The sequence below is a fragment of the Trachinotus anak genome, unplaced genomic scaffold, assembly GCF_046630095.1.
Source record: "Trachinotus anak isolate AG129_WGS33_773 ecotype Australia unplaced genomic scaffold, CSIRO_AGI_Tana_v1 ptg000004l, whole genome shotgun sequence".
Lineage (NCBI taxonomy): Eukaryota > Metazoa > Chordata > Actinopteri > Carangiformes > Carangidae > Trachinotus > Trachinotus anak.
The window spans coordinates 20215578-20239948 of record NW_027273855.1 but is presented as its reverse complement, the minus strand read 5'-3'; the positions used below and the strand labels follow the sequence as shown (position 1 = coordinate 20239948).

At 39.3% G+C, this 24371-nt stretch overlaps 1 protein-coding gene and 1 long non-coding RNA gene across 4 annotated transcripts in view; one reads left to right on the top strand and one right to left on the bottom strand.

Annotated features, from left to right (window-relative positions):
* The window catches only part of LOC139620852 (acid-sensing ion channel 1-like), a 52928-nt gene extending 31312 nt beyond the window's left edge, over positions 1 to 21616 (top strand). For both annotated transcript variants that reach the window (XM_071476804.1, XM_071476803.1), the window contains exons 3-10: positions 14695 to 14845; positions 15078 to 15205; positions 16400 to 16550; positions 16688 to 16744; positions 17091 to 17244; positions 17632 to 17723; positions 17831 to 17910; positions 18379 to 21616. In XM_071476804.1, the coding sequence (XP_071332905.1) occupies positions 14695 to 14845; positions 15078 to 15205; positions 16400 to 16550; positions 16688 to 16744; positions 17091 to 17244; positions 17632 to 17723; positions 17831 to 17910; positions 18379 to 18498 (933 nt within the window). In that variant the 3' untranslated portion in view covers positions 18499 to 21616. The remainder of the gene's footprint in view (positions 1 to 14694; positions 14846 to 15077; positions 15206 to 16399; positions 16551 to 16687; positions 16745 to 17090; positions 17245 to 17631; positions 17724 to 17830; positions 17911 to 18378) is intronic.
* Positions 14694 to 24245, bottom strand: LOC139620855 (uncharacterized). 2 transcript variants are annotated; one of them, XR_011690894.1, is made up of 4 exons: positions 24047 to 24245; positions 23830 to 23952; positions 14970 to 15189; positions 14694 to 14831 (listed from the first exon to the last, which is right to left on the bottom strand). It is a non-coding gene; the product is annotated as an uncharacterized lncRNA (long non-coding RNA). The 2 variants fall into 2 exon arrangements; XR_011690893.1 differs by having other exon boundaries at positions 23830 to 24245.
* Positions 24246 to 24371: the final 126 nt, after the last annotated feature.

Below are 24371 nucleotides of genomic sequence, written 5' to 3'. Positions count from 1 at the left end.
ACCGTTTTGTTTTGTTTTGCCTTTCTGGGTGACTGATTTGAAAGATGTGATCATTAGCTTGAATGCATGGCTTCCTGTATGTTTAAAACTTGCCACTTTGAAGTCCAACTGAAATGAAATAATTGTTTTTTTGTCTGCAGCATATGTATCTGCTGTGCGAATTACATGCCCTTTATCCTCCTTTCAGAGTAAAAGCATAAACAATAAGCATAAAAAGCATAAACAATGAATGTATATTTTTTGGTTTAATGATGGGATCCTGTAGTTTTGCATTAATTCATCAAAATACCATTAGTTCTTTATTTCCATAGCTGGAGACCTTATTTCCATACAGCCAATCAAATATATGCAGATAACCATAGAGCTTGTTGAACAAGCAACTAAACAAACATTCATGGTGGAGAAATTTACTGCTAATTTCTGGAGACTGTCGGTTTGTAAAAAAAAACATTGTTTCCACAAGTTTAACTGCATATTAACCTTAAAGAAGTACGTATTTTAGTAGTAAGTAGTAGTGGGTAGTTTTTGGGCTTAAACCTCATCTAACCAAACTGTCACCATTCCACAACCTTAAGTACATTATTATTGTATTATTGTATTATTATTGTTATTATTGTAACCATGATGACAAAGGTCTGGTACGCCTGCCGTCATAGAGGCCGTGTTTCAGGAGACACTCCTACGGGTCATATCAGAGGGCAGGGACAAAGGACCTATATGGTCGTTCAGGTCAGAGAACCTGTTGAATGTCAGTTTGCAGGCTAGATAGCTGCAACTCCAGCTGCCTGCTTCATAGTAAAAGCTGCCACTCAGGAAAATCCCCCACACCATGTGGCAGAAGCTTCTACAGAGAAGCTGCAGGGTGCAGCTACACACTGCTCTTTAATGGATTTTGGGTGGTTAATCAGACCTACATTTGCAAAACCAACCAGCTGGGTCTCATCTTTAAAGTGAGAAAGTAAAGTTTTATTGAGAAGCTGAAAAATATTTTTTGAAAACACTTCAGACAAAGTATAAATCTCACCTTTGTGTCACTTGTCAAAGTTTGTTTTCAAGTGTGGATTGAGCCCCCTTGTAGCCTTGGGGGGGAAAACACCCACTACGACTGTGGTTCTCACCAACCACTGAGTACCGATTGGTGATATCCACCCTCCTGCCGCAGAAGACACTACAGAGCCATTTCAACTTGGTACACCACAATGAGTAGTAGACGCTACACTAGAGAATTTACTTGTGCAAGCAACACAAAAGTGAGATGCTTTATGAGCGCTATTTTAAAATAGTATGTTTTGGTTTTGAAAGAGAAATAACTTTAAGGTTAATTTTGCAAATATAGATGTGGATAAAGAGCAGCACAGAGCCGCTCCCATGAACGTTTCTACAGGACCCTCCAGGACTGTCTCATCTGGGGCTACATCTGCCCATGGCATCTAAGATACGGCACAGGTTTAGTCACTTTCTCATTCTCGTGCCACTGTAACCAGAGCGCAATCTGCCAGCTGCTGTCAATCAAACATGGACACGCCCTCCTGCCAGCTGAGAGGAATAGGAGCATATTTGATATCTTCCTCAAGACCTTTTTTTTTTTTTACCTCACACACATCTCACACATGACTACAAAAAGGATGATTAGATCTGATTTCTGCTGCACTTTGTGTAGAGTGAAGAGTGTATGTGTCAGATACTGTATGTTTGGAGTGCTGCTTGTCTTTGCCTGCAGTCCTTCTCTCTCTGACTGGACACAGTGGGGTGGCCGAGTCCACTGCTTTGAGTGTTTGTTTCTCTGAGTCCTCTCAGTAAACACACTAACCATCCTGCCCCCCACCCCACCATATACACACTCACCAACCAAGCAAAGAAACACACACAGCGTGAGGCAAATAAAGAGGGATTGATTCTTTGAAACACTGAGACCACAACACCAAAAAGAATGGCTGAACAATGGCTCATTCCTCTTGAAAGTCCTACAGCAAAACATATTTTCTTTCTCTTTCTCCACAATAGAATTAGTAAAAAAAACAAAAAAAAAAAACATAGCAAGCCAGAGTGTGTGAATGTGTAGTCTATTGATGTATCTTTAAAAAGAAGAAACATTCATCCACAGGCTTTCAAAACTTACCCTGTGATGGAGTTTGACCGCTGCCTGAGCTCTGCTTCTGTGAAATGCATGATGATGTCTTTAATAAAACTCCCCATGGCTCTGCTGTGCAGTTGATGGAGGACTCTTCAGAGACAGGGCATATAGTTATATACTGTTTAATGATTGCTGTAACTGCAGTATAAGTATTAAAAACAGTAGAGTTAATTACATTTTCATTCATTTAATTAAACCCTAAGGTTGTTAAATTAGTTTGACCAGAATGTGCTACATATATATCACACTTAATTCATCTGAAAAACAGGACACTCTCTCTGACATGTTGACCTTTGTGTGTGTGTGTGTGTGCGTGTGTGTGTTCTGTATGTTATCTTGCCTCCCAGCTTGTTGTCGCTTTGAGATTGGGCAGGTAGTGACGGCGTGAACGCTGTGAGTTCTGGAGTCAGAGTTGCTTACACGCACTATCTGCGAAATGAATTAATCTCTTGGTATTCAGCGACAGCATGCGACAGGCTGGGAAATCTAAAGCCTCAGCGGATTTCTCTCAGCAGAGTGTGAAATTTGTCACACGGAGGAGGTTCACTCCAGGGGAAGAGCTGCAGGCCCTTTTTTCCTTCCTGACAGTTTTCCCGCCCTCTAAACTGCACCAAAAGTGACAGGAGTCCCTGTAATGAATGCATTCATTAATTGAGGTTTGTCCCACCTTTGCCAGGCGGTATTTTGGGAATAGCAAAATGAAGGACAGTTGATGAAAAAAGGGGTTTGTTAGCTGCACAGAAGCGGAAAGGTGCTCTTCTCCAGCAGGGAAGCATCCTCCAGCAGCGCCTCTATCTGTCTTTTGATATTTTCTTATTAATGAGGGCGACGGCTTCCTCCCTCCGCTCTGCTGGGATGCAGACTCTGGTGATCAAATTGGCCAGTAAACAAAAGCTCGGGGCTGGCTGCAATGAGTCTTCCTGCTGTCCAGTTTCCAGCCCGGAGCAGATCTACTATTTGAGCTGTTCCCGGCTCATCCCCCAGAGGAGCTGAACTGCTTTATTACAGCCACTCAGATGTTGAATCATGGTGCTGTTCCTAAAATAAATCTGTGAGTACTCTATTGTACAAGACTGTGTGTGTGTGCGTTTTACGAGGGGTGTCCAGAAGGGAATGGAGATGCATGTATGTCACGCATCATCCATCAGCATATCTCCATTGTGCATCTGTGCACACATGTTAGCCTCTGACATATTACCATACGTCCACACATACACACAGTCTTCATATCGCCATGGAACATACTGTTTGACTTATTCATGTAGCTTTTTTCCTGGGAAGCTGTCCGACTGTTGCACAGCCTCCACAGCATTTTCAAGGTGTCCATTTTGTCAGGCTTTCACAGAACACATTAGAAACACCGTGGCATCACTACACCTTAGCAACACGGTGAGAAAAGTGGCTGTGGACTAAATAAATCAGATTTGATTTAAGACGACGGTATCGATTTAAGTCAGTGTAAATTACGAGAAAGGTGAGGATGAACGTATAAAGTGAAACATGTAATTTCGAGAGCCTTCTGGGGCCATTAGTGAGTTCAAGTCAGGTGTCAGGTGAAATGCTCGGTGACAGCCTTCTGGCTTCCCTAAATTAATTTTCCTCCATCCTGCTGGAGGGTGATTACAGCTCATTGATATACATTGCATATTATTAGACATACACGGAGGACGCCGCTTTCCTTGAACTTTCACTTGAACACACATATACAGACAGGTCGGCATACACACACACACACAAACTCTTCTTACCAACAAACATCTGCCCATTATAAGCACAAAAGTATATCACCAGGTATTACAGCTAATTCACAGCTAACCTTTTGTCCTGGTCTCTACAGTCAGACAGACACGCAATCATCAGACTCTGGAGACTAATTTAAACTCCACTGAAATGACCCGTCATTATTATGCTCCACTCAGGTACAATCCGTACAGACCCACTCTGGGCTGTGGTACTGTACAGTGTAGTTAATTTGCTCAGACTGCTGCAATATAGCAACATATTTTACAAACTTTATATATTGTGACTTCATTAGCACTCTGCCTACTGTCTTTAATGGGTATCTCAGGATCTCAGGAACAGTCATCAGCTTTTTTTTTTTTTTTTTTTTTTTTTAATACAGGTCCTAGAATCTGGGAATTAATTCCCAGTAATTTTGTAAACAGATGTTCATCATTCCTCATTGTTAATTTTTAGTAGCTTTCTATGTTATTTAATATTGTAACATTTATTGAAATACCTGGAGATTCATATCACTTATCACGCACTCAGTCCCTGGCTAAAGTGGCACAGCAGAGCAGATTGTGCCGACCCTCCACGCTGTAAAAGCTGGCTCCTGTCCTCGCTGCCTGCCCTGTCTCTCCTCTCCTAAAGCTGACATCCACTCTGCACCACCTTCTTTTGATTTTGCACCTTCAACTCCTCCACCACACACATGTCACTCACACATCCACGAATTGCTGCTGAGGCTAACATTGCTTATTTCCAGGACGAAGATACCGAAAATTGTTTGGGATACCAGCCAGCCCAACAACGGGCTCTTCTCTCAGCTGTTGTCAGGGATTCATCACTGCAGCCTGAAGGAAAGCTCAGGGAAACTGAGGAGAAGTTTCTTCCCTCAGGCTGTCAGATTCAGTGATGGACCTTCCTTAGAGACAGTCACAACACGAGGTCTGGTTTCATTTCTTATTTCAGCCTCTCAGTGAGCAGTCACTGTTTTTTCACTACTTACTGTAAATCCTGCATCTCCTCTATTTCATGTTCAGATGACTTGTCTATTGTGACCTCACTTGTGTGCTTTACATGCTCATATCACATGTCAGGACACATTTCCCCTCTGAACCACCACATGACTATTTAAACCCTAAAGAGGTCAAATTATCCAATATTTTACAACAAAGCAAAGATTAGAGAAAAGCCCAAATAAATGACTGTATATTTGTGTGGTTTTTCTTCTTTCCTCTCCCCTTTTAATCATCTCATGACCCCTCAGATTTATCTGGTGACCTTTCTTGAGGGGACATAATTGGTCTTGCACAATCTTGATTCATGGTAATGTAGCATTTCCCTACACATTACTTTGTAAAATGATGTATGTGACAAATATAGATAGACTGTACATCATAAAACACTGCAGTCACACTCGACACATGAAGATTTAATCCTAGTTAACCCTGCTGTCTGCCACTTAAGATGTCCTTGGCTGTAGTAAGGCCTCTGCCCTTCTGACTGGGCCCGGGGCTGTTTACCCCCCGATGTTTACTCAGCTGTGCATGACAAGAGGGCGGTGCACACTGGAGTTTCAGCACAGCTAGCTGCTGCTGTGATGGGCCTGTCTGCCTGCCTCTTCCCTCACAGTAGACAGCAGGCGTGGGCCCTGCACGTGGCTGGCACAAGTGGGCAGCCAGGAGATTTGTAGGCGACGGTGATGACTGAGATATGCAGGGAAAAGGCAGGCAGAGGAGGTTTTAACATCCCATATGGATCTGCTGGATATCAAGTTTGAGCACAAGGGATGGAGAGGGAAGAAGGGGAGGCGGGTGACAATGCTGAGATTAATCTTACATGTCACAATTTGCAAGCAGTGCAAGTACCTCGAAGCAGCCATATACCTATTTAATTTAATATAATCACATAATAAAATTGAACTGTATAACTGCGTCACATAACTGGCTGACAGTGAATGTCTTGGTCCTTCAAGCAGCCATTTACCATCTCACTCTGTTCTACTTTAGTTCACTTGGGGGAGAATTAGAGGGTTCCTGCTAACTGCAAGAGCCTCTATAGAAAATTGAACATCTCTAAATGAATGTGAACCGGCAATTCTAACACATTTATGTCGCCCAACCAAATTCACACGACTATTTCCATTATTCACCAGGAAGATTTTGCAGTAAAGTATCATTTTTCCAGAAGTTATTTAAAGTAGCCTATAAGAAAAAAATTCTCCTCATTTCGGTGAAAAGCAGACATAGTGGGGAGGAATTAGAGGGGACCTATCCCCAGGGCATTATTTCCTCTCACTGTGTGGTGCCAGTTGAAGTCCATCCACCATGGAGAGCAGGGATTGCATTAAACCAACAATTATTTGTCCTCAGAGACAGACAGTGGCCCGCAGGCTCTTCTGCCTCCACTTGATCAGTTATTATATTGTTTTGCTGTGAATCTCCTCTGTTTCCCTCAGAAAAGATTTAATTCTCCACTGATTTGGATCTCATTCTGCCACATTTATCTAAATGATATGAAACCTTAGTATTGCTTTTGAATGTGGCACCGACTAATGAGTTTAGGGCTGCAGCTAATGATTACTTTCATTAATGCTTCACCTGATAATTATTTTCTAGATAAAAAGATTAATCATTTGCTCAATGAAATGCCACAAATAGCGAATAATTTCAGTACAAGGTGACATCTTCAAATGTCTATTTTTGTGCAACAAACAGTCCAAAACATATTTTATCCACCAGGAAGTAGAGAATTTTTGTTTAAAGCATAACTAGAATAATTAAACAATTAATTTTCTGTTGACCAAATAATGAGTATGAAGTAAAATTACAGAATGTTTAGTACGTGCTGTATATTATTCATCGATTATCAAACTAGTTGTTGATTCATTTTTTGTGGCGATTGATTAATCAATTAATTGATCTGTCACAGGGGCCATTTTCCTGCAGAATGAGTTCTTTAACTTTTGACACTGTCAGGACATTTTGCTGATAATCATTGTACTGAATTTTTAATGCTTTTACTTTTTAATGTAGTATCTTTACATTGTGGTATTGGTGCTTTTGCTTCCTCTTGCACCACTGGGCAGTAACATAATGTAGAGGTTATAAAGAGCCTCTTCACCTCTTCTCACCTGCTGGATGTTGTATTCTAACTCCTGCCTGATTTAAGCAGCATCTCAAATTCAATCTGTCACGCTGTGATAGTGCTAAGGTCAGTACAGTTCTGATTTTTAGATAGAGGCAGCACTCTGAGGCATATATAACTTAAGTGAATACACACTTCCATTTTTCTTCATATGATATGCTCCCTGCACTCCTCCGCTCTCTTGAGGTGCCCCTTAGCCAGCGCTATGATGCTATCATCTCTGAAGGTGATAGGTACTGAGAGCCTGGACAGTGTCTGGGAATAGGATAAGAGAGGAGGAGGACTGTCTCTACTGGCCTGTGAAATATTCATCAAATGAAGCAGTGGCGGGTGGGGAAGTGCAGCAGGAGATGGAGAGGAGTCTACGGGGGAAAGAACATCATAGTTCAGGAGACACAAGGGAATTTGGGAAGAGCAACGCAGACCAGGGAGGAAGAAAATGTAGGAGGGAAAGAAATATTTTATTGTTTGGGACCCGGTGGTTAAAATCCCAAATGTGATGGATAAAAAATCCCCTCTGAACACCGGTGGAGGTTTTATGATATTTCATCCATTAAGCAGCAGGTAGGGTAGGAGCGAGACTGATGATGTTTCCTAGACATATTGAATTCTGACATTTAAACCATTTTCCTCAAGCACTGGAAAAGCTTGCCTAACAGCTCCTGTCCCCTGTTTTCTCCTCTGTTGTCAATAACATCAGGAGGACCTGCCGTCCAAACCGATTAGGTGATCATTACGCAGCCCTGCCCTACAGCCTGCACCGCCCCAAGGTGTCATCAAACAGTCAATGCACTGGACATGATGGTCTTGATTTGCATGATCAATTCTCACTCATTATTCTGAGTTTGACCTCCAGAAAAACAACAGTGGTTCAACCTCTTTACAGTTCTGCAGAATACTGGTCAAATGTTTATTCCTGGAAACAGTCCTCAGCAAAGTCACTATTTACTCTGGCCTGAAAACTACAGAGAACCACTGAGCTTGAGGCCAGTCTAAGACATCGTCATGTTTTTGTCTTTTCATGTGATTTGTCAACAATTACAAAAATTTAGAATAATTCCAATCTTATCCTTTTAGTATATGAAATAAATTAACAACATCAAGGAGCCATACAGCCACACTAGCTGCCCTGCGAGAGTCCTTTGGCATACTAATGTTAGCAACATGCTCACACTGGCAATGCTAAAAGGCTGATGTTTAGCAGGTGTAATGTTTAAGCAGCTGTGTTCACCATCTTATGCTGCATTTACATCATATGGGAGTTACTGTCATTACCAGTTTCCCACTTGTAAACAACATTTACTGCAACATCCAAGTTGGAATCACAACTGGGAAATAAATGTTTTTCTGCTCAGAAAAATTCAGCTCAGAACTGACTTGGTAAAAAGGACAAACATGCTGATATGAAAGGTAATAAAAACACTGTATTTTAATAGCAACATTATGTTTTATTTTTATTACTATTTATTGATTAAGACAGATTCTCCAGTAAAGTGTGAGAAGCATCAGAAAAAGACTGACAGCTGCCATCTTGAGCTGGCAGATGACGTGAATCATGGCAGGTCGTAAACATGGCAATCTGTCCCATCATTACCTTCCCTCCCACACGATGTGGACGCTGCATTAGCATGTTAACATTTGCTAATTAGCACTAAATACTAAATATGGCTGAGGCTGATGGGAATGTCATTATTTTTGCCTGTATTTGGTCATAAACCAAAGTGTTTGACAAAATTTGAATTCTGACCTGATGATGGTGTTAGATGAAAAGTTCACCAAAGTTAGAATTCATCCCGAGGGGGTCATAAATGTGTGTAACCAAATGTCATGACAAACCATCCAGTTGTTGTTGAGACAGTTTTTCATTTAAATCTAGCACCACCTCCAGAGCAAACATATGGGGATCTGAGTCCCCATGTATGGGAACCTGAATATCTGCACAAACTTTCAAGCCAATCCATTCAATAGTTGCTGGGATATTTCAGTCTGGACCAAAGTGGTGTTCTGTCAGTGCATCATAGTCTTTGGTCCCCTCTCTCTAATTAAGAAAAAGAGTTTCTGTATTTAGTTATCCATACTCCCAGAGGAGCCCTGCGGGTTTTCTCTACCTATTCTTGCGTACCTCGTTCTTGATTTTTTTTTAAAAACAGTGATTCAAGGTCTGATTCCATGTACTGTGCATCATTATTACACAAAAACACACCCACATACACTCACTGTGCCTCTGGCTTTCATTCCCCTGCCTATAGTTCATTTTCTCTTTGGAGTGGAAATCTGTTCACTAAAGACTGGTTATTAGTGTGGTGAGTCAGCTATTCATTCAGAAGCAAACAGAGGAGGGGGATGGTTTGGCTCTGATGCTTTTATTCTTGAATTATTTTAATCTTTGTGCTGCAAACATGACTGATCAGACTCAAGATCAACTGTCACCAAGAGTCTAAAATGTAATCAGTCACCTTCACAGGACATACCAGACTACACTGGCTTTATTGGCGTGAAGATCTGCTGATTTCTTTTGTTTTTAACTCGCGCAGTAGGCTGTCCAAAGAATTATGCAGATGCTCGACATGGCTTTAATGATGGCTATATCAGTCTGTCTGTCAGCTGGTCAGTCCACCACTTTGGTCCTGACTGACATTTAAAAACTATTGGATGGATTGGCTTGAAATTTTGTACAAACGTTCAAAGGTGGGTGTGATTTGGCGAATACTGTGAGATATGGTTCTGTAGAGGACCGTTCAACTCCACCCACACCTACTTCAGCCACAGTGGTGGATCAGGAGGAGGAGGATAAGGGTTAAACGAATAAATTAGACCTCACCAACATTATTTGGAAATGTAAGCAAGGTTTTTATTAGTGGGAATCCAAATACACAGCTTCTACTATGATGCTGCTCTGATGCTTCCCAAAGCACATTTGGTCATATGTATTAATGTACTTTACTTTGCAGAGAATTGGCTCTGTGATCGTGTATATAGTAACTAGAGGTCGGGCCATCAGATAAATCTGAGGAGTTGTGAGATGATTAATAGGAGGAAAGAGTTCTGCCACACAAATCTGTTTCTAGATTTTGAATTTTTCTCTAATCCTTTTTTAGTGAAATATTTAATAAGCTGAATAGTTAATGAAATAAAACTTCGTAGAAGGGAAATTTCTCCTCTGTGAAACTGAAACAACTCAAATATCTGGAACCTAAAAGAGACACATCTGCACACTGATACATTATAATGGGTAACAAGCTAAAATGGTTGGAAACCACTGGTTTAATTTTCAAATAAATGTAGTCAAAAAATATGTAGTGGAGTAAAGCAGTGGTTCTCAAATGTTTTCACGTGAAGAACCCCTAAACTGGCACAGATTAGACGCAACCCCCATCTGATAAGATTTTAGATGTTTTATTACAGAAATTGAATGGAATTATAGTGAAAATAAATTGTTCTCCATTTTGGTGGGAACCCCCAGGAACCCCTTCAAGGATCCCTGGGTGTCCCAAAACCCTACTTTGAGAACCTCTGGAGTAAAGTACCTCAAATGCCACTTAAATTCAGCTCTTGTATGCGAATGTATTTAGTTATTTTCCACCACTGGTTGCAAGCATGGCGGCAGACTCTCCCCCTCTTATTAATATTAATCCCTTTATTTATTTCCGTAACATTTATTCATGTATGAGGGTACCCAGTACAGTGTGAAATTTTCCAGTTTTTCCAGGTCAGCTGAAATCATGGTTGTATGACAGTCCTAAATTACACAAAACGCACAACGGGATGCAACAAATGTGGATATAATTTAGTGCTGGTCACTGTGGGCTGCCACCTGCTCACTGTCGCGTTGAAATAGTATTTTCCCAGTGATAGCTGTTTAAGCGCACAACATAATAATAGTGAAAGTTGTTTGCACTTTACTGAGACGGCTTTAAAGTCTTCAAACATCCCCATAAAACAACAGAGCACTAATGGATTGAACTTACCCTGCTGAGACATCTTTTAGCAGCTCACAAATTCCAAGACTGTATTAAGACCTCACTAATGGATGGCAAAGTGCATGGATTTTTGATGTAGATATTCCTTTAAAATCTGATGTTGCTCTAAAAACAGATATGGATAATTATCTGCATAATGATTAATTACAGCAGAGCTCTGTTGAGTGCTTTTCAATAGATGGGGAATTGTGTGTGAGTGACAGCTTTATTGATCACAGAGCTCTGAAGATTATAGCCTGTGTAAACTGCAGTTGGTGAGTAATGTATTAAATTCCATTGAAAAAGGGGGATTGATTCATCTTTTGAAGCACCTCTAAATAGTGGCAAAAGAGTGTGAAAAATATACATGTGTCACAAAACACAACTAAACTGAACTTTGACTTTCAGACATCAGTATTTATTTCTGTCCTTGTCATAACACCTACTGCGTCTTCCCTCTTGTTCCATATGATTTCTGATGAAGGAAACCTTTTTTCATATGTGCACAATAATTTATTCATCCATCATATTAAGCAGAGCAAGCAGCCACAGTGTGCATACCATACAGAATGTGCATAATACATGTTTGATGTTTTTTTTTCATTCTCACCACCTCTGTCACAACATCAACTATTCAACAAGAGGCAGAGAACATGTGCTCACTGACATCAGCTCACATCAGCGTATCGATCAGATGCTGGTGAACATCGTCATGCACCCTTCATGCACATGAATTTAACGTTCATGTGAGGATTGATTTATTTATGAAGTACAGTAAGTGCAGCCACTGTATGAGCTGACACATTTATGCTTTCATTTGTGCAGAGAGGGCAGAGCCTTTCTGACAGCTGGGTTTTCTCTTACAGATGTTCTATTAGCTTCGAGGATTCACAGACTCTGTGATCAATAAGTGTAAACGAATGTGCAGCCAAGGCCACCTGCAACAGGGCGATAACATTAGATCAGGAAAGAATAGGGACACTGAGTGGTTTGACCAAGGCTTTCTATACTGGGTGATTTTTAGCCATGCTAGTGCAGCTGTGGAGATGGCAATGTCACTCTATCTGTCAGTTTGACAGTTCCCCACTTTGGTCCAGACTGACAAATATCAACAACTATCAAATAGAAATTTCATACAAACATTGTCCCCAGAAGATGAAGCCAACTGACTTTGGAGATCCCCTGATTTTTCATCTAGCGCTACCAGCAGGTCAACGTTTTAACTTATTCTATAAAACATCTTTATGGTTTGAGTGAGAAGTCTCAACAAGTATGGCATGGATTGCCATCAAATGTAAACTTTGTCCAATACTTACAAAATCAGAGTAAGCCTCAGGTAGCCTACTTTAGTGCTAATTAGCAAATGTTAGCACATTCACATGCAAAAGTAAGGTGGTGCCACCGAAGTCTGTTGTTAAAGGTAATGAAATGCTGAAATCAAATAGATACAGTGTTTTATTGAACAAAGGACGTATTTCAATCAATCTTATTACACTTTGTTCAAAGTACACTCCTGTATACTGGCATTAATAGTGTTTTTTAGGAAACAGTTTGCTTGCTGGGTAGAAATGTAGCTCACATTTGTGTCTTTCTGTTTAGTTTTGTTAGTGTTTGTTGATGAGGACAGCTGGAATCTCCTGTAAAATGCGAGAAGCAGTAGCACAGGAAGGCTGAAAGCTGCCACCCTGAGTTGTCAGATGATGTAAACGCTCTCAAATCGTGAACATGGAAGTCTTTAGCATTAATACCTTCTTGAACATGAACACAGCTGGTCACTCACTAGTCATAGGTGTTCCAAATGGCGGGCGAAAAGCTGCCCATTATAGAGAATGGTGGAGAAATTATATCATTTAAATAGTGGGTTACCAACACACATTTTCAGACAGTCTCTCCTGGAAGTGACAGAAACTAAAGTTTCAAGAATGAATGAAAGGGTTCAAACCCTGGCTCCTTACTCACCTCCAGACAGATGGCCCATCTCAGCACAAAGTGGGCGTGAATGTCGGGTTGTCACTTTCAGAAAGCTACAGAAATGGTGGGATACAGGCCCCACGTCTTATTCTGACATCAGAAAGGTGTAGGAGGAGGGGGTTTCTGAAACTATTCAACCACTCGCCAAGCTGTTCTGATGAAGTGTACTGGCACAGAACTGCTGGCATGGCTGCAGACTCTTCATCTTGTCCACTAGAAAGAAACTTTCCTCCACAAAGACATATTCCCTTTTTATTCCTCTGATTATTTGTTGCTTGCCGTGCCTTTCATTTGCGTTTCTTGATGGCAAAGAATGTTTTTTTCCACTCAGATTGAGTGCCCTTTGCTGACTTTATATGATAGATAGATGGCTGAAATGTTTAAACTGCCCTTGGCAGGACCCAAACTCTTTCTCAACAATTACTTGGTTGGTTTGTTCTTTCTAATCATAGATATGTCATTCTGTGCCATAACACTGAACAATAGCCTGCTCCAAGCGTTAGCAGCTAAACTCCCTCTCTCTCTCTCTCTCTCTCTCTCTCTCCTTCTCTCTCTCTCTCCCTCTGTCTCTCTGTCTGTCTCTTTCACTTTGCATCCCTGCTCTCCACTGCTCCTTGCTCTCCCACTCTCACTCATTCTCCCTGCATGGGTTATGTGACTCACAACACTAGACGCTCTAATGCAAGATTAACTCTTTGCTGAAGAAAGCTCCATATTGATAACATTTCTGTCTATTGACGATCGCGTGCTCATGTCATATGGGCTTCTGATGATCTCTCTCACAGATTCAATCTAACATCTGCGTCTTGGCTTTCCCTAAAAAATAAGGCCACTGACTGGGATGCTTGGTCTCCATGGTAACATCAGGTCCATTATAAGTGCCATAAAGAGCATGCGAGGGAATGTTAAATCACCAGTCTGCCAGTCTCCATCACCTCACTGGGTTGATTGTATAACCCAGAAACCCACAGGAATGCCTCCTTTCTCTCGTCTCTGTTTTTCTTCTTCCACTTTCCTTGTCTCTCCTCTCTTTCTGTCATACATGCTCCTTTTCGCTCATACTCTTTCTGTCATATACTCACATGTTAACACACAGACACACACACACACCCAAGACAAACACTGACCCCCAGTGGAAAACCACTGTTAGATCTCTGACACGATGAGAGAGCTCAGTTTTCCAGAGCAGTTGATAAGGAGATTTACTCAAGTGATGTGTTGAAGTACAATTTTAAGGTACTTGTACTTTACTAGTAGTACTAGTATTTCCATTTTATGCTATTTTATACTTAACTACATTTCAGAGGGAAAAGTAGTACATTTTACTCGACTACATTCAGCTGACACCTATAGTTACTAGTTACTGTAAAGATTGAGATTTTGAATCAAAAGCAAAAGTTTACAAATGTGTAAAAGACACTGTATTATCAGAGATTGAAACTGATCGTTCCAGACCTGTCTGGCTTGTAACCCACTGCAAAACAAGGGCTCTTTAGTCATGTTCTCAGGTGTCTACTAGTTGTTAGAGACATTTAATTTAAATCACTGTTTGAGGCTCAAAGATTAAAAATGATCCACTGTTTAATTAAGAAACCAAGGATTACAGAAATGTTCAAAATGAAAATAAACGTGTGAATCAGAAGGCACATTTTAAGTAAGATTTGAAGTTAAGGACTGATTTGTAATTGAGTATTTTTACATTGTGTTATCGTTACTTTTATTTGCAAATTAAAATAAAATCTAACTCGTGTGTCTCAGGTCTTCACACGCTATGGGAAGTGTTATACCTTTAACGCAGGCGGTGATGGACGCCCTCCCCTCATCACCACCAAGGGAGGTATGGGTAATGGACTTGAGCTTATGCTGGACATTCAGCAAGATGAATACCTGCCAGTCTGGGGAGAAACAGGTGAGGGGAATAAAATTTACTCCACACAGTGATTGGCAGATCTGATTATCTGTCACAATATAACAGTGTGTGTGCGCAGGTGTGTGCCAGGTTTGTGTGCTGGCGTGTGTGTGGGTGTTAATACCTCAGAGTGTGAAACTAAGACAGAAAATTCTTCCAGTGTTCAGATTCATCAGAGACATGAGCTTTCACAGTGTGTTACTCTGATCTCATACTCTGCTTCCTCCTGCAGATGAGACATCGTTTGAAGCTGGGGTCAAAGTTCAGATCCACAGTCAGGACGAGCCGTCCTTCATTGACCAGCTTGGGTTTGGAGTGGCACCAGGGTTCCAGACATTTGTTTCCTGCCAAGAACAAAGGGTACAAACTTTTTCATCTGGCATTTGTTAAAGGATCAACAATCCTCTGAGGAGTGATAACTGTTACCATACCATTGTTATACTTTTACCATATGCCGCCTCAAAATATTGATAATTATCCGTCTTTGCGCAACATTTGCTATTGATCCAACTGTGTGTGCACCAAAGCTGAAACAAACTGACAAAAATAATCGGCAAATATTTTGATAATCAATAGTTTTTTAACCAGTTTTCAAGCAGAACTGCAAAAAATATATATTTGATTTCTTCCAAATCAATTGTGATGATTAACTGATTTTCTCTGTTTTATATACAAACATAAAAAAGACATTTAAAGGCACCACCTTTGACTCCAGGAAATGTTTAATAGTATTTTGTTTTATATATAGTTGATTAATAAAGACATGATCATGAAACTTGATGCTAACTGCAGCTGAGTAGGTCAAAGCTGAACCAAAAGGCCAGTCTGTATTTTGTGCTAGAGGTTTGTAACAGACAGTTTGGTTAATACTTTTACTGTTTGATCATTTTGCCTAACCTGGGGCTATGTTAAAAACCTGTCTGATCATCTAACTTGCCTCAACAAGGCCAGAAGCATAATAACAGACAGTACACACCCAGGACATGAAGTGTTTGCTCTCCTGCCCTCTGGGAGACACTACAGGAGCTTAAAAAGCAGAACAAACAGACTGAAAAACAGCTTCTTTCCTTGGGCCACCAGATCTGTGAATGCAAATGAAAATGTCTATCACTTTTAACTCTGCAATTTTACACACAGCTTTCAGTTCTGAAACTCATTTATTATTTGTTGGTATTTATTGGTTTTATTGGTATTGGTATTGGCTTTTATGTTGTGTGATTGCCTGTTTTGATTGCACTGTTTCAGTTGAAGCACTTTTAATTTTATTGCACTGCTCATGTGATGACAATACTATTCTATTCTATTCTATTCTATTTTGCCCCTTCTAAGTTCTTAGCAGCATTAATGCATTTCCAGATCTTAGCAATTAACTTGGTAATAATGTTGTTGATAGGAATGATTGCCAAAGCTATGAAAATAGGACCCAAGTTGTAATAAATCTTTTATCTCTAAAGTATCATTAACAGTATTTATAAATGTGCTAATACTACAGAAAAAAAGCGTATTTCTCTTGTTATAATAAGTGACGTGATGTATGATGTATTGTGGTTGCAGCTGATATATCTTCCCCCACCCTGGGGAGACTGTAAGGTGACGCCCATGGACTCAGACTTCTTTGATAGTTACAGCATCACAGCCTGTCGCATTGACTGTGAAACACGCTACCTGGTGGACAACTGCAACTGTCGCATGGTGCACATGCCTGGTAGGAAAGCCGTCTTACTGTATGTTGAGTCAGAGTTACATCAATGATGCTGCAGAGAAAGATCACTGTAGTCACTTCAAAAAGAAGGAGAGCAGAAAAAAGTGTATTGACGTGAGTGTGTGTTGCTTTGGCTGCAGGCGATGCACCGTACTGCACCCCCGAGCTGTATAAAGAATGTGCTGACCCAGCTCTTGGTAAGGAGAAGTTTTCGTCGATGTCCACACACACACACACACACACGCACACAGTGTCGTAGGTCACTTTTGGTGACATTATATAGACTTGCATTGATTTCCTTGAGACTTAACATTTGTCCAAATAGGGTAGAGACAGCTGTCCCCAATTTACTGGTCTTTATTCTGAACTTTGTCCTCAAAGATAGCCTATGACAGACACACACACACACACACACACACATACACACACAGGCACACACACACACACACATACACACAGACACACACACATCATCCCATGACATCTTCGTAGCCACACTGATCTGTTCCAAAGGTCAAGCTGAGCTCTGGTTTTCTTTTCTAGATTTCCTGGTGGAGAGAGACAATGATTTCTGTGTTTGTGAGACACCGTGCAACATGACCAGATACAGCAAAGAGCTGTCCTTCGTCAAGATCCCTAGCAAGGCCTCTGCCAAATATCTTGCAAAGAAATATAACAAATCCGAGCAGTATATTAAGTATGTATCAACTACACTGTTTTGTTTGCATTTCTGTGAAACACAAACAATGTGTAGGTAATACTTAATTGCCCATTTCTCTCGCATCTCTTTGTCTCTATCTCTCTGTTGTAAAACAACAACAAAAAACAATTGTAATAATATGATAATACAACAGTTGTAATAATTCTTGAAATATCTCTTCATGGGCAAAGTTATAATTGTTGACAATTGATAGACATTATATCCTTAGATCTGCTTACAACTACATCATAGTATGTTATAAACCATTTATTAAACATTTATATACTGCTTATTATTATTATTATTATTAAATAGGGGACTAAAATTAAAGTATAGCTTAAAATTGAATAGCAATGTTTTGACTGGCTTATTTTGTCTCCACAGGGAAAACATTCTGGTTTTAGACATCTTTTTTGAGGCTCTCAACTATGAGACTATTGAACAAAAGAAGGCTTATGAAGTGGCTGGACTTTTAGGTACAGTTTTATTGACTTCGATTACATACTGTAGATGGGTTATATTTCTGAGTTATAGTAAATAATTCTAATTTCTAATCTCATAATATTACATCTTTTTATTCCAGGTGATATTGGTGGTCAGATGGGACTTTTTATCGGGGCAAGCATACTCACTATTCTAGAGATATTTGACTACCTTTATGAGGTGAGACTCCTTTAGGCAAGTGTTTGGATTGACGAATAATCTTGCCACATGTGATACTTACTTTATACAAAGCTGTAGCTACCATTGAGGACACTGAGGTCATGTCATCTGTAATTTTTCTGGGAATTATAACAATCTTGGGGGAGTTACCGTACATTTCACATGTGAAAAAAAATGACTTTACTAGATTTAGGCTAACTAAAAATTTACAAACAAGGAGAAAGTATTTCTCCACCACCATTTTATTCTAGGAGTGGAGAGGGCTTTGAAACAGCATTTAGACCTTCATGTTGGGAAATATAATTGAATAGCTGATTAAAGAGTTAAGTGAATAAATTGAGTTTGAGAGACTTGACCTCAGCATTTCTGAAATACAAACTGATGAATGTTGTCTCTTTCGTTTCGATCCTTGTTGAGCCAAAGTGAGCAGGTTGTTAATCATGTTGACCTGTTCTGTTATCTTCTCAGGTGATAAAGTTCAAGCTGTGTCGCTGCTCCGATAAGAAGCACAAGCACAACAACAACAACGACCAGGGAACAGTCCTGAGCTTAGATGATGTCAAATGTCACGTCAGTAACTTTCACTAGGCGTCTGCAGCCGTGAGGAGGAGGCACTCTCTTGCCTCTGAGCGGTTTCATGAACTTTGTTCATTGCAGTTTGCTGGAGCAGACTTCTAGAACAACAGAGAAAGTGTCTGAACTGTGCCTGGTGAGAATTTGTGAGCAACGAGGTGTAATGTGGCTAGAGTAAGGAGACAGCCACGCAGACAGCAGGTCAACAGAACCCAGTGATCAACATGTGATGAATTCAAGTATAACTGCATGGTCATCTGTAAACAGCTTTTAAAGACGTAGTAACAGATACAGTAAATGGGGGTATGAACTATATATGTTCAGGTCATGTGATCAGTTAAACAGCATTAGAAATCCCAGCTGTGCAGTGGCATTTGTCGTATGTCCTTTTTTTTTTTTTTTTTTGCAAATTAATTGATGTGATAATTTTTTTTCCACTTCCAAAATGTCATTTGGTTAGTTTAGACATTCAGCCCTGTTTTTTTTTTTTTTTTTTTGACTTCTATCTTTCAACATAACGCTTTATTTTACAGATCCATAAATTCTAAGAAATTACCAAACAATCTCCTTAGAAGTTTGTTGTAAATAATCAAACAATTTGGTACCAAGTAGAGGTCAAATTAACTTCCATTATTCCGTTCTTTCTAAATGCTGAGGGATAGCAGGATAGCAGGTGAGCTGAACATGCAAAATGTGAAATGTGTTTATAATTAAACATGTAACAAAAACTGAGAAAAATGTTTGCAATAGTAAATTAACGAGTAATAAATATTCACTGGGGTTTCTTTCATGGAAATTTATTTGAATGTAAATTATGAAAAAACACAACTAACTGAACTAACCAAAATAATAGTCTGAAAGGTCTGTAATTTTCCTGTAATTAAAGACCATGGCTCTTTCTGGCTAGCTTTCAAGCAATTATTATGGCAGACCTGTAAAACAAAGTGTTACCAGTTTGCTTTCATCTCTGTTATATTATATATTTTTACAAGACTTTTCCATTTAGTATCTGTTTTTATATTCATGTCATTCAGCCTCATCTTCAGACAGTCTTCCCTTGTTAAACCCTGTGCATTTTGCCAGTATACTGTACTACCTCATCTTGCAGGGTGACAGCGCTATGAAGACTTCGTGAGCCAAGCAAATTAGCAACAAATAGGTAATTTTTGTGTATAAAAATATAAGTAATGCCACTATTATGAAACAATTACAGGACAATGGTAGGCTAAATGCTCATATTTGGTGTAACAGAACCACAAGTAGTAGAGTCATTAAGACAGAAAACTGACTTTAGCTAACATTAGCCTCTACAAGCTACTGGTCAAACCAGACCACGTCAGGCTGTAGCATCAAGATCCTTGAATGTATTGAACTGAACTGAGAATAGTTTGACATTTTGGAAACTACATGTAAGAGAGATCAATGCCATTCTCATGTCTGTTCATTAAATATAAGGCTACATCTAGCAGCAGCTAGCTTAGCATAGAGACCATAAACAGGGGTGAAGTAGCTAGCCCATGTCTGAAATGTTAACAAGATCAGTCTAGTATCACCCCTAAAGCACTTTAATTAACATCGTGTTTGTTTAATTTGTACTGAACCAAGTTGTACAAACAACAGTTTGCTGTCCTACAGATGATTTGTCTGTTGTGTTGACTTTACAGGCAGGTTTTAAAAGGATTAAACAAATGAGACAAAGCATGTTAATTTGTGCCAAGATAGCTGTTTCCCCCTGTTTCTAGTCTTTGTGCTATAATCTGCTGCTACTGTATACAGTATCTATAGCCTTACTACACAGATATGAGAGTATCAGTTTTCTGTTGAACTTTGTAAAACATAAATACTAATTTGAGGAACACGCAGTAGTTGAGCTAAAACAGCTATTTTACCATGACATAGAGGTGGACCCACAGGAACACCATTTAAAGTCCACAAACCAGATTATGAACAAATATTTAAGCTCTTCACTATGTCAACCAGGTGCTACATACTGTATAATTTGCCTTCAAGTTCCCTGTCAATGACAATCACTATACTGGAGATCTCAGCAGAAATTAAAAATATAATGAAATATTTCCTGGCAAGAATAAGGGAATGTCGTGCATTTTTACATCGGCTACTGATGTATGTCGATGCTGTTCAAAACATTTAAGGGACTTAACCTCCAGGTGTGTTGACATGGCAAGATAAAAATTAATGAGAATTGATATGCTGAATGTGTTTTTTCCACCTTCTAGGGCTCTAACTTGCATGTAGCACTGTACAGTAGGCATCAGAAATGTGGTCCATGGATTTAACTGATAATCTGCAGTTTGTGTCCATCATCTGTCTGTGTGTTTGGTTGTTATAATGTGAGCATGTATTCATCTGTGTGTGTGTTTTCAGCGTTACCCAGCGTCTGGGCCAAATTCAAAAGCTGATAAAGGAAAATTTCAGATCCTGCCCTAATATCTAAAAACCCTGTTTCTGTTATCAGATAGACCAACAAACCACGTTAAAATATTCTTTTTGTCGTTATCTACCTGCTTTCATTCCCATTGAGCTCTATGGTATTCTCAGTAGGAAATGGGAATTGTATAGCATGTAGCTATGTAGTGTTATTATCAAGCACAATCATACCATCAGTTGTAATTTAATGTATATATTGTAATGACTATGGAAAATAATCTAAGTGTATTAGCATAGTCTTATCCGTCTAATGTTTTACTTGTTATATTTATTTGATATAGACTAGCCGTGTGCCTCAATTCAGTTCTTGTGTACATATGATAGTAAATGGTTTATTTCTCAAAAGTATATTTATTGAATTCAGTATTAAAGTATGAGGCTTTTTCTTTTTTCTTTGTACTGCTACAATCACAGCTAATTATACTGTATTCATTAGTACATAAAAATGAACAGCAGGATTGTTGTTTTCTAGTGTCCACTGCATGAGGTCATGCATCTCAAAACAAGTCCTTTGGCCGCCATGCTTCCAGGTTTTGTTATACTCATGCCTCCATTTTCAATTTTCCATCTTTATTTGACATATGAAAAGATGATTATTTTAGTCTGGTGATGTGTAGATAAAAAATGATCTTGAAGCAGCTGTAATATGAAAGATTAAATGCTAACTTTACGCAGCTTTTATTCACTTGAAAGTGTTCTGTGTCATCATTTAAACCTATGTTGTGGAATAGAGGGGTAAGTCAGAAAAGTCACACTTTTGGAGGACAGTTTCCACTCTGAGACATCTTTTGAATATGAAATACAAATTAGATAAATCCACAGCAGAACTTATTTTCTTTTTCACTGTATATCATATCATACATTTCCTCTTGTTTATCATTAACACTTAGATCTGCTGGCAGCCTGGCTCTAGGGATGGCACTGTCAATCGGTCCACAACTTTGGTCCAGACTGAAATATCTCAACAACTTTTGGCTCAATAGCCGTGACATTTTGTACAGACACTGATAATCCCCACAGGATGAATCCTATACAATCTGTTCGGCCAACTCTGGCGCCACCATGAGGCTGACATTTGTGGTTTTTAGTGAAGAATCTCAACAACTGTTGCCCTGAAATTTTTTTTAAAGACATTCATCTTCCCCTTAGGATGAATTGTAATAACTTTGATGATCCTTTAACTTTTAAGTTAGCACCATGATCAGGTCAAAATTTAAATATGTCCAATACCTTGGTTTATGACCAAATAACTACAAAACTAATGTCACTCCCATATGATAATAATGTGTTGCTGTTGTTTGATTTAAAGCAAATATATGATATTAAAAGTCTTAACTGTTTTTTCAAGGAAAACATTTTTCTTTTAGGGATATTAAGAAGTCTTGGTGGGAATTAAACTGCAGAAAGATGACGAAGTGACTGCACTCTCATTACAGTGTATTTGACAAAATCTTTAAGGTCATCTTCAACATGACAGATGCAGGTTTAGTTACAAATACCAACTTAACCTTCAGTGACTGTTGAGTGAATGAAGTACTCATTTTGGGATAATCCAAAGAGGAAGTACTTGAAGCTCATCAAAGTATGATTTCTGATACTGTGTTTGTGGTGGAGATATAATCATGACCACTTTTCAGCAAAATAGGCTGGATTTTCTCCATTTGTGCCTGCTCATATGAACCACACTGCTGAATCTGAACTTCAGTTCCTTCCTACATCCCCTCTTCTGTTTGCTGTCCAGCTCTTGCACAACAACGTCCCTTTTTGTTTGAGCTCTTCAGACCAAATAATTTCTCCCACAGTGATCTGTCTGTGGCTGCTCTCGTGACTTTTAATGCGCGAGCTGTAATTTGCACAGTGAAGATTCAACACAACATCCACCCTGTGAGTGAGGGTTTAAGACATTTAATAGAAATATTTGTACTGGACACTAGTCTGGCAAATCTATAGTGTTTTATAATGTAGTATGTATTCAAATCCTTTATTTAAGTTAAAGTGGCAACACCATACAATACAAACACTCCATCAAAAGTAAAATGCTTGCTGAAGATTTTACAGTACATAAGTGTTATTAGCAAAATGTGTAGTTCAAGAATAAGTAGCTTTTAATACAGTACTGTAGTTGGTTGTGATGGAGCTTTTAATTGCTTTACACACTATCAATGTTTAGAAATGCATCATATTTTATGCACTCGGTTTCCAGTTTATTAGTATAGCTATTCAGTAACTAATAAAAATGGTGCTAAAATTTTATATTTACATTTATTCATTTGGCAGATGCTTTTATCTAACACGACTTACAAGTGAGGGGCATCACTAAAGCTCCCGTGTGGTAGGAGACCTTAACATAAGTACCAGAGACACAACTCTAACACAATACAGTTCAACAGCACCACAAACTACAGCCTCCAGAATAACAACAAAGTTGATTCAGCAAATCTCTAAATCAGTTTCAATCAACATTATAACTTTTAGAAAGGTAGGATTTATGACAGGGCTGTTGTATTAGTACTGCAACTATATGATCATCTGAATACCAATAATATATTAAGTTCTGGTTGTTTCTGTGCCATTGTTGTTGGACCAACAATGGCACAGAAACAGCTATATTGAAAGTAGCAAATGACCTTATAATTTTTTTTACTTTTTCCTATAACAATAATATTGATTATGGTGTTCCTCAAGTAAGTATTTTGTGTCCCTGGAAAACATTATCAGTCAATACACAACTAAATATTTCCAGACAGCCTGAGTTCTTTGAATGCTCTTATTACCTTTCACTCATATCAGTATTTCTATGAGTTATAAACTCTTCCATCTAAATGAGCATAAAAACAGAGATTCTACTTGTAGGATGGGAAGAGGAATCACAAAAGGAAATCAAAAAGTTGTTCGTACCTTGGGAACCTTGTTGCAATAACTTTCTCTGCCAACACATCCCGGGCGGTGCAGTTAAAGTTTAAAGCATGAACGGTGACCGCGTGGCATAACCACTGGCGGAGGAAGCACTCCGATAGTTTACTGAAGCAAAAGTAACAATGATGTAAAAATACTTTTTGAACACATTTGCAATTTATCAGATTATGTCAGAAATTAAGTACAGCAAACCACAGACCTTCAGGGCCTTTTGGGGACATTATGATGTAACAGGTGACCGTGGCTCCTGGGCAATTGCCCATTTTGCCCGCTTGGTGACCCAACCTTGCTGTGAGATGATGCCTAAAGTAGCATAAAGACCTAGTTAGAGACAAAATTACACAAAGTGATACAAGATGATCACAAAGGGAGAAAAATATGACAACTGAGTGTGACATTCACTCATGCTGCGTTGTTTGTGTAATCATTTTGTGGGCGGTCTGGCTCCTTTCTAAGAAGGGTGGGGGGGCCCGCTCATGTCTGCGCCCAGGGGCTCATTAATCTCATCCTCCGTCCATGTCGTT